Source organism: Sinocyclocheilus grahami, unplaced genomic scaffold (genome assembly GCF_001515645.1).
Source record: "Sinocyclocheilus grahami isolate Dianchi unplaced genomic scaffold, SAMN03320097.WGS_v1.1 scaffold29.1, whole genome shotgun sequence".
Taxonomy (NCBI): Eukaryota; Metazoa; Chordata; class Actinopteri; order Cypriniformes; family Cyprinidae; genus Sinocyclocheilus; species Sinocyclocheilus grahami.
The window spans coordinates 929,089-939,595 of NW_015505208.1; the positions used below are offsets into that span (position 1 = coordinate 929,089).

General features: G+C 37.1%; 2 protein-coding genes across 2 annotated transcripts in view; both read right to left on the reverse strand.

Moving 5' to 3' along the window:
• Nucleotides 1-26: 26 nt before the first annotated feature.
• On the reverse strand, nt 27-10,085 carry LOC107571495 (la-related protein 4-like). Its single transcript, XM_016257814.1, has 17 exons — nt 10,047-10,085; nt 9,403-9,529; nt 7,525-7,668; nt 7,289-7,376; nt 7,032-7,168; nt 6,848-6,951; nt 6,654-6,764; nt 6,519-6,572; nt 6,221-6,433; nt 6,019-6,122; nt 5,191-5,232; nt 2,791-3,000; nt 2,375-2,426; nt 2,120-2,278; nt 1,911-2,035; nt 1,639-1,834; nt 27-455 (listed from the first exon to the last, which is right to left on the reverse strand). The coding sequence occupies exons 1-17, from the start codon at nt 10,083-10,085 to the stop codon at nt 66-68; spliced, it is 2,295 nt and encodes a 764-aa protein (XP_016113300.1). The 3' UTR covers nt 27-65.
• A 90-nt stretch (nt 10,086-10,175) lies between these two features.
• LOC107571503 (ATP-dependent 6-phosphofructokinase, muscle type-like) overlaps nt 10,176-10,507 on the reverse strand; it is an 11,489-nt gene continuing 11,157 nt past the window's right edge. Inside the window, exon 17 of the mRNA XM_016257825.1 lies at nt 10,176-10,247. Coding sequence (XP_016113311.1) covers nt 10,176-10,247 — 72 coding nt within the window. The remainder of the gene's footprint in view (nt 10,248-10,507) is intronic.

Sequence of the window (10,507 nt, forward strand, 5' to 3'; positions counted from 1 at the left end):
TATATATATATATATATATATGCGTGTGAAAATATTCATACATTAAGGATTTCTGTTTATAGTCTTTACTTTGGCGATACGGGGGGGATATTCTGCTCTTTCCCAGTGTGTCTGGAACCTCCCTGGGGGGAACCGCGATGGCCAAAAGGAGGGCGTCTCTGTTGCTCCCGTAGCTTGAACCCCCCTGCACTGGTTCTGGGGGGTCCATTGCTGCGAGAAAAGCCCTGGGAGTCACGGGCCGGTCGGCCCTCCCTGGCCTTGCAGTTTCCCCCTGTTTCCTGAGGCCGCTCCTGTTTGTTTGCAGGGCTGGAGGGCTGCTGCTCCTCCACCTTGTTGACGCGCAGCTCTCTCAGAGGCTGCGTGCTTGCATTGTTGGGGCTGGAAGTGGATGCTGAAGGAGGGGGATCCTTAGGTGGTCGCTGACATACTTCAGCGTAACTGAGCTTGCGAGGTTCCTTAGGAGAAGAGGGGACAAATTAGAAAAAGGTTTCTCAATTTGCACTAGCCTTTAAGTACTGGGTAGGAGACGCATCTCAACAACATATTCAAAGATAGGTTACAGAACTCTGAATAGCTGTGGTATATGGAAATGTCTGGGAGACTTAATGTCCGTTTTAGGTTTCAGTTTAGATGGAGGGTGTTAATATATTTACCCATGCGAACCATATGTAAATAAGTAAATAAATAAAAGGCATGTGATCAGATAAGAAAAAAATTTATTAAACAAAAAGACATTACTATTGCAAAATAATATTATACTGTACAATACTACAGTAGTCTTAATTTCCTTGATTTTAAACGTTCAACCATAGAGGTTACCACAGAAAATATTTATATTAAGATTATATTTATAGATTTTCATTTTTTGTCAGGTTTTATTTTTATAGATTAATACAGCTAGATCTTAAAACATATTGAAATAAAAAACTAAAATATAAATAAATTTAATATATGCAGTCTTGGTGAGCATAAAACACTTCTGTAAAAAAATAAACAAATATATATAAATATAAAAAAATATTGATAATAGTTTTGATTAGTTAAAAAGCCAAATATTTCTACTGTATTATGTTAAAAACATATGTAACCCAGTGTTTTGGGATAAAGAATTCAGATTTTAACAATTCACATCATACTTCTCAGGTAAGAAAATACAGAACTATGTATAAAAAAGAAAAGAAAAATCACAACCCTGTAAATAAATAAAATACTGTTATATGTTGCAACATTAATATTTTCAAAAACAAATAAGTTACATGGTACGCTGCAATATTTACATATTACAAAAAAAAAGTAAATATACAATAAAACTTAATAATATGATGGAATATACTCATACATTGGTACTATGTAAATACAAAAAAAAAATGCAAGTAAGGGCAGGGAGTAAGGGAACATTAATCACCCAGGTCAAAAAAACAAACAAATCCTACATCTAGAATAGGACTGTTTCATTTGTAGGACAGACTAGAAATAATGGAAAAGTGGAGAGAGAAAATGAGAAAAGAATGGGGTCTTGAACCTACATCCCATTGAACACAGAGTCTATAGTTCTTCAGGCAGATCAGAGACACTCACATCACTGACTACTTGGCCATTCTGAATATAACCGTCAGCCTGAGAGAAGCAATAACTCACCAGCGCAGGAGTACTGGAGGGGGCAGTGTTAGATTGGGGGGTGGCTGCAGGTGTGGCCGAGCTGGCCTGAGGCTTTGGACCAGGTGCTGTTGGGGCAGGGGTGGGTGGCACAGCTGCAACGGGGGCAGAGGTCACAGACGTCTCTTTATAAACCGGAGGCTCCACCTGCTCTGGTTTCTTCTCCAGGTGGTTGGAGCTACAAGACAAGTAGCAAACTCAGACACTAATAAAAACAAGATTCAGAATGCCAGTCATTTGTAACAATCGTTTACCTGGAGGTCACGGGACCAGGGACGTGAGCAGTCATCTTGGCTACAGGCTGGGTGGGCCTGGAGACGGTCTCCTCTGAGGCTGGGCCTGCGGGACTCGCAGCGGACTCTTTGTTTGAATCCTGCTGCTGGAGAGAAATTAAACCACACGCAATGAGCAAAACAAAAACAATCAGAGTGGTGTTAAAACGTATTATTGTATTTTAACATACCTTTTCCCTATTCAGGCCCCGTACAACATCAGAGAGCCGGTTCTCCAGCACAGGCTCCCCCTGCGGACTGGCAGAGCAGCCAGGCAGCGGAGGGAAGTTGGAGGCAGCCAGGTCAAACTTGGGGGGCGGTACCTTCACTTGAGACAGGGGAACTGGTCTCTGTGGAAACAAACAAGAAAAAAAAAACAATTAAGAAGGCATAAATAAGAAGAGGTTCAACTGTAACCAGCAACAAAAAAAAAAAAAAAGCATTACTGTTGTGCGATCATCCTCTCGCCGCCTTCGAGTGCCTCTGTATGTCGTTCTCCTGAAACAAAAGATTAACACAAATTTATAAAATGTACGATCTGATTGAAATTTAATTACAATGACATTCTAAAAAGGTGAAACACTCCATAATTGCACTAGTTCACAAGGGTACACTAAAATAAAAGGATTACATTTTGGAGGTCACATGGGACCCGGAAAAGAGGGCAGCAACTAATGACTATTTTGATCATTTATACACTACCATTTAAAAGTTTGGGGCCAGTAAGTGTGTTTTTTTAAAAAAAAGAAATTAATACTTTTATTCAACAAGAACCTTTTAAATTGATCAAAAGTGACAGTAAAGACATTTACATTGTTACAATAGATGACATTCAGTATTAAGAATGGAAAACCTGACAAACCTTCCACGTCCCGCCATGGTACCATCATCAGTTGGATCATTGGAAGCTAGGTGTGGAAAGGATGAGTTGAGTTCAGTGGATGACAGCACTGGCCCGGCGCTGGATGGAGGTTGGGGACTGTGCAGACCAGACAACCCATCCACAAGAGCCACCGGAGACACAGTGGAAGACAGCCCATCATTAGCCCTCGTCTGAGGCTTCACATGGTTCCTACTCAAAAAGCAGAAACAGAAAAACACATGAGATTTGCTTCTATGTAACAGTATCTTCTGTCCATACAAACTTTTTTTTTTGCTAATAATTGTGCAAGTCTGGATGTAGATGATGGTTCTTCAAGTAATGGGCAGCATGCAATTACTCCAAAATAAAAATGGAGACAAACAGGCATATTCTGGCATTAAAACCAGTATTTTTCCTGCCAGTGAGCTTACAGTGCATCTGTCTAAATTTGTATAAATATAAACATATACATATATATATATATAGTGTGCTGTCAAAAGGTTAATCGCAACCAAAAATACGTTTTTTTTAAATATTATATATGTACGGTGTATATTTATTATGTATATATAAATACACACACATACAGTATATATTTTGAAAATATTTACATGTTTATAGATCTATATATTCATAATCTTATATTATATATATAAATATATTTAATATATAAACATAACATATTTTTCTTAAATATATACACATGCATGTGTTTGTATTTATTTATACATAATAAATATATAGAGTAAACGCATATATTAGGTAAACAAAAACTTTTATTTTGGATATATAAATATATAATATATATGGATATATAATATATATATTAGGGTGTAACAATACACGTATTCGTATTGAACCGTTTGGTACGAGGCTTTCGGTTCGGTACACATTTCAAACCGAACGATTTGTTGGACTAATCCTATTACATTTGGAAAATAAAAGAGCTGAAAGTGTGTGAAATATAATGTTCTCAGTGCCAATGCGCTCAACAAGGCAGCCCAAATGACGTAACAGGCAACGTGCTATCTGCCCCGTGATAACCTCTTCTTGCTGGGGTGCATCGAAAGACGATGATCTTGTATCGACGATAGCCAGAGATATTGTCAAAAACATCAATTATTGGCAATATTAGGAGGATTTGGCATTTCCATTTAATGTAGGCCCATTACATTCTTATTTTTATTAGGCCTATTATTATTATTATGAAGTTACATTTATTATTACATTTTATTATTAAATTGAAATTACAATTAATTTGCCCCGCAAAACCGCATAACTGACATACTGTGAGGATAACAAAAGATAAGGCTATTTACTCCTCAAATAAAATGTTTTAAAAATTGTATTTTAAAACAGGTCTATCATACAATTAAATATAGGCCTATAATTAAAATGTTAACACGGCAGTCATCAATAAAAAAAACACAATTAAATAAAAAGCTTTATTTCACTTATTTAAAGCGCCGACTTTCAAAAACAACCTGTTTAACATGAAATACGTTTCTTAATTTTTTTTTCACCATGTACGGGCCACAAGAGAAATATTAAGGGAATAAATGAAAACAGTTAGATATAATATACCGTTATCAGCATATGTTGAAGTAGATTCATCTCGCCGTCTCGGAGAGAATATGCGGTGGCAGATGCAGAAAGGTCTGTCATTACTCTGTGATTCCGTTTTTACTTTCATTTTCTGCATAGTGAATTGACTGAGATAAAGACGTTCACTGGCATAACTCTTGCACAAAGTTTGCACGTTGCTTATGTGATATCCATTGGCTCGCCTTCATGGTTTAAAATATTTCCAACATAGCGACGAAAGCAATTACGAACATACCGAACTGAACCTTGACACCACAGTGTCATATCAAACCGAACCATGAATTTTGTGAACCGTTACACCCCTAATATTTTTCTGGTTTATTATCTTCTGTAAACTCACTTCAGGCATTTAAATTAGGGCTGTAAATTGAGTAAAATATAATTTTTTTTAGATAACACATTTTTATCAATTCAAGGCAGAACTGTACGCACTAACATTTTATCTTTCACATTAATTCTGACAGCCCTTAATCTAAATGTTTCTTTAAATGAATAAAACATACAGAAATGTTTAACCACTGCTCATGAAGATCATTCAACATAAAAAGCTGTTAGTGTAATGATTTGAGTGCCAATATAATAAAGACACAAAATAATTAGTTAATGGAAATATTAAGGTGATAATAATTGCAGTAATTCTTTTCTCTTACTTTATAACCCTCCCCCAATAATTTTGTCCGTAAACCACAATTTTGAGCTAGAGAGCTAAACACCAGAGCTGGTATTGTAGCTGTCTGAACAGGATAGTAAGAATGGATTGATGATTGTTGATATTTGAAGTTTTTGAAGCTGTACCTGAAGGCATTTATTACATTCTTTCTTGAATAGAGTGGAACACTGTGGGAACAGTAAAAATATCCAAGTGATCTACTGTAACTGCCTACATTCTTACACTACAAAAAAGAAGCTTGTACATGAATGAAACGTTCTAACTTCTTTTATCAAATAAAAAAATGGGAATGCAGATTTCAGACATCCTTTAAAATGGAGTACAACAGTGCCCGCACCTTTTTTCAGTGGCCTTGGTTCTGAGAGTATTCTTACAGTCATTTTTCTCATGGAAATTAAAAAAAAAAAAAAATAGTAATTGAAGAGTTCTAACAGACAAAGGTACAAAACTGTACATAACGGCTTTAATGAGGCAAAGAACTACAATCCCAAGAAACATTGTGAATGACAAATTAAAACTGATTTAATTTTTTATTTAATATAAGTAGTTTGAGAGTGTAGGGAGACTATCACATCATTCACAGTGTTTCATGAGAGTGGGTGGGCCCTAAAGTGTTCTTTCGATTCTCTGATTGGTGGATATTTTTTTGAAGAATCATGGGTAATGTAGTTTTTCACTAGGAATTCCGCTGCTAAACACGATTATTTAAAATTAAAGAAAGTTGAAATTATGCAGTCTGTTAGCTTCAACGAAAGCATATACCACAGATTATAACCTCAAAGCTCACAGTAATGCTGTCTTTTAACGGTTTAAGTTACCATCAATTCCCTTGAATTCCTTCATTAATGAATTTACTGCCAGAACCCTGTTGCACTCTATAGTGAGGTTAGAACTATACAGTTAATTAATTCAAAATAAACTGGTAGTATAATGAAGTGCCCAACTTGACCTACCGGTTCCTGCTAAAGGGACGGCTAAGGTTGAGAGAAGTTGAGCCAGTTTTGTAGTGTCCAGGTGAGCTAAATCCATTGACAAAACCACTGTTGGGAAAAGGTGCCTGTGGAAAACGGAATCAGTTAAAACAATGAAATTAAAAAAATCATTACAACAAAAACGATTGTTAGGTGCATCCCTAGTCAAACTAGAAAGACTTACGAGGGGTGTCTCAAAGTATGGAGTCGGAGATGGCGTCCAGGTAGGAGGTACTATGCCGTAGAGTGGGTACTGCTGCTGGGGGCTGTAAACAGGCTGCATGAAGAGAGGGGAGCTGTACTGGGACTGAGTGTGAGATTGCTGAGGATACACACTGCAGTCCAGGCTGCGGTAACCATTCTTCGCAAAGAACGTGTTGATGGCTTTTATTCTGGCCTAAGAACAGGAAACGGAAAAAGGTAAGAACCCACCTGACATGTATAAACGAATTTAATGCTGCACATTTTTGTAAAGACCTTACCATGATTGGTTTTCCCTGAAATGTCTTTACTTCTTCCCTTAAATATTTGTATGCCTGGATGGAGGAAACCCAATTAGTTTCAAATCCAAGGGTAAGCAATTTGTTTAATCTCTAAATAAAAGCAGAAATTCATACCTGTTGAGCGTCTGTATCCGATTGGAATGTAATGTACCAGTTGTTGTTGTGTGCAAACTCCACGCTTATTACCTTGGGACAGTTGTCATTCTTAAACAAGGCTTCCACTTCCTGATGAGAACAACAAACATGCACATAAATATAAGAGGATCCTAAGATAGCCACAGCTTCTACTTCTTGATAATATTTCTCACCTCAACAGGTGTTGTTTCAGGGACTTCTCGCAGAATGATGATGCATCGCTTGTGATTTGGCCGCACCTTTTCCCCTTTTTCGTCAACTTGAACCATCGGAGATGCTGTAGGCGGTCAGAGCAATATTCATTTTTGTACTGTGAATAAAAATACTGGACCATAGATGTAAAATGCAGGCACGTACATCTGAGGACATCCAAGATGAGGTCCGTGTCAGTTGTGAGGACCTTGATTCCTTCCATGCTGGCAATAGTCCAAATAGGGACAAACTGGTCACTGTCCATTTGAGATATTAGGTAAAGATCCTTAGATAAGTTCTCCCTGTGGGATGAAAGAGGAGCATCGGTAAACGCAGCTGATGGGAGGAGAATGGCCGTAAAGTGCTGTTTACTTAGTTGCATTAAATTGAAAGCTTACATCGCATTACACGGCTGCACTTACCTGGAGAAACAGAACTCCAATTCTTTTTTGAGAGACTCACGCAAAGTCTCTTGAGAGACAGGCTGTTCCTCAGGGAGCTTGGACTCCACTGCATGTAAACAAAGAGCATAAACAAAGGTAAGTGTTTGGCAAATGTCTGCTGATTGAAAACACCAACAACAGTTAGCAGTGATGGATTTAGGAGATTTATCTAATTAACATGTACACATGAAGCGTATCGTATTTACATTACATACCATTAGTTGCTGTAGTGTGCTCAGAAACCGGGAAGCTTTGGTCAGGGGGGTCCATACCGTTCACCACACCTACTACAGTACTAGTGGTGCTGTTGTCCTCAGGAGTGGAGAAGCCGGGCGTGTACGGTTTACCTACAGAGTTATCTATGTGAACAAAAACAAATGACAGATAAACAATTAAAATCATAAATACATTAAATGAGATTTTATTATGTATTTTGTGTGTGCTGTGGTACTCTCCATAATGGAGGCAGAGGGTGACTCGGGGGGCGAGGAATTGTTGAATAAAATAATTTTAGTTTTTTTTTTGCACACAAAAAGTATTCTTGTAGCTTCATAAATTCACGGTTGAACCACTGATATCACGTGGACTATTTTGTCAATGTTCTTGGTACATTTCTGGGCTTTAAACGTGGTCGGACCCTCGCTATATACAGGGTTGGGTGTGTTTTTTGTTTTTTTTTCTCGATACCGGTGCCAAATCAATACTTTTAAAACGGTTCCGGTGCCTAAACCGATACTTATTAAAAAATAAATAATTCCCCCAAAAAATGATGGATTGGCCATTAGCACTATAAACACATGATGTCTGTTTCATTCATACTGGACGCCAGAGGGCGCCCTCACACAGAAAATCCACATATCCAGTCACAGAAGTAGAGAACTCATGACCCTCCAGGAAATCCCTTATATGGACAAAGACATAGCTATTCTAGCTGTAACTGAGTAAACAGAACATATAAAAGTTTTGAATGATAAAACAAAGACAAACACTCGACTGCGACAATATAGTTTATCTGTGTTATTTAAGCCATCTCTGGTATTTTCATAATAATTAAGTATATTTATAATAGGGTGACAGTAGGGGGCGGGGTTCGTGGGCGGGGCTTCACATAACAGTTTAAGTAGCAAGGTTTTTTTTTGTTTGCTTATTTTGTTTTTATAATCAATAAAAAGAAAACAAGTTGAAAGAATAGAAAAAGAATAGGGAATGCTAGTGTTAGAAGGTCATTATAATAAATAAAAAGAAAATAAGTGGAAAGAATAGAGAATGCTAGTGTTAGAGGCTCTTTTTTCTTTATAAATAAAACAAGTAGTTAGAATAGAAATAGAATAGAGTGTGCAAATGTTAGAGGGTCAAGTTATTATTAAAAAAACAAGCAGATAAAATTAGAAGTAGCATTAGAACAGAGAGTGCTAGAGTTAGAGGGTCAAATGAAGATGAAAGAGATGTGTTTTCAGCCGTTTCTTGAAAATATTAAGGACTCAGCTGCTTGGATTGAGATGGGCAGGTCATCTATTGTCTAAACTGGCTATATGTATGGCACAACATTGGGAAAAAGTCATCTGTCTGCACATGTACACAGACCATCAAAACAAATGCTTCACAACTGCTGTTTAAAGTTTGGGTTCAGTCAGGCTTTTAAAAATAAATTAATACTTTTACTCAGCAAGGATGCATTAAATTGGTCAAGTGACAGTAAAGACATTTATAATGTAAAAAAAGATTTCTATTTTAATGGTTTAAACAAAAATTTAATAATGTTTCTTGAGCACCAAATAAGCATATTACAAGGATTTCTGAAGGATCAGGTGACACTGAAGAGTGGAGTAATGACTGCTGAAAATTCAGCTGTGTCATTACATGAATAAATTACATTATAAAATAGAAAACATTAAAAAATTTCACAATATAACGGTTTTACTGTATTTTTCATTACATAAACATAGCTTTGGTGAGCACAAGGGACTTTAAAATGTTTACAAAAAATCTTATCCACCCAAATGTTTGAACAGTAGGGTATATGCATTCTGGAAAAACACTAACAAATCAGTTGCATGGAACTGAGATTTAGAACACAAGGAAATTTCCTTTACCTTCAGCTGTATTGTTCTGGGACCAGGGGGAGGCCACATTGCCATCCACAGGAGCTTCACTTTGTGTTGCAGGGATCTCCTGCCACACCTTGGCATTAGGGTTCAGACCAGCTCCTTTAGCAGTGACCTGGAATAGAAGGAAATGCAATGAATTCATTAAACCTCAAGTCTTCAAATGACATTTTATAGTATAAGCATGGTTATCTTGACATTGCTTATTCTCATTTTTTTGGTCTCTCTTTATAGGCATGAGATGCAAAACACTTCGAGTGTCGTTCCCATGACACCAAGGTTTTTTTTACATGTCTTGAGTGACACTGAGAACAATGACAGATGAGCCCACTTCACCTCCCCTCAAAAGCAACCCAAAATGCCAACGAAGAAAGCCAAGTGCTTAACCAGACATGAAAGATGGTACTTCAGTTAATGATAATAATAGTCTAATTTGAAAACATTAACATACCATAATACAGAAAATGGGGCGTTTGTCACAGATATGAATACTGTGCTGGGATTTCTCTTTGCAACTAATCAAGAGTGCTTAACTTATAAGAAATTAAAGAAAAATGTTAAAATGGTATGTATTGGTGGGAGAATGAACTAAATAAATTCTCAGTCAACACCTTCAGTCAATACTAACACACAAAGGCAGCACGAGGTGAGCAGAAATCACATGGGCTCATGTTTACAACACATGAAGAGTCAAAACTACCATTTTATTATTGGTCACAAGGCCTCTCATTCAAGATAGCAGCAGTCTCTATAGCAGAGGTTCAATCTTTTTTGCCAGTAGTTCCACAGATTGACTCTTTCAGTTCGAACTTGTCTGACAGCTCCATTTCATCCTAACAACAGACAGCTTTCACATGACTAGAGCTGATCCAATACAACAGCATTCTGGCGAGTGTGATTTTGCTTTTATACAACAGTCAAATAAATAATTCATTTTGAGCAACATTTAAAAAAAACTGTCTAGTTAACATGTTTCTTCTCCACCAACCAAAAAAATAGTACAAAGCATGTAGTTTCAGGTCTGGAACAGCATATGTGAGTTACAAAGAGTGTTTCAGCTCCAGATCCACGCCTGTCTACCCCCCACCCACCC

Bases quoted from the DNA above. Each gene is read 5' to 3' on its own strand.
- LOC107571495 (XM_016257814.1), bottom strand. From the start codon at position 10,085: ATGAGCCCATGTGATTTCTGCTCACCTCGTGCTGCCTTT. The intron at 6,952-7,031 runs GTACGTGCCTGC...GACCGCCTACAG, and splicing joins CATCTTGGATGTCCTCAGAT to CATCTCCGATGGTTCAAGTT. The intron at 2,279-2,374 runs GTAATGCTTTTT...TTGTTTCCACAG, and splicing joins GAGAGGATGATCGCACAACA to AGACCAGTTCCCCTGTCTCA.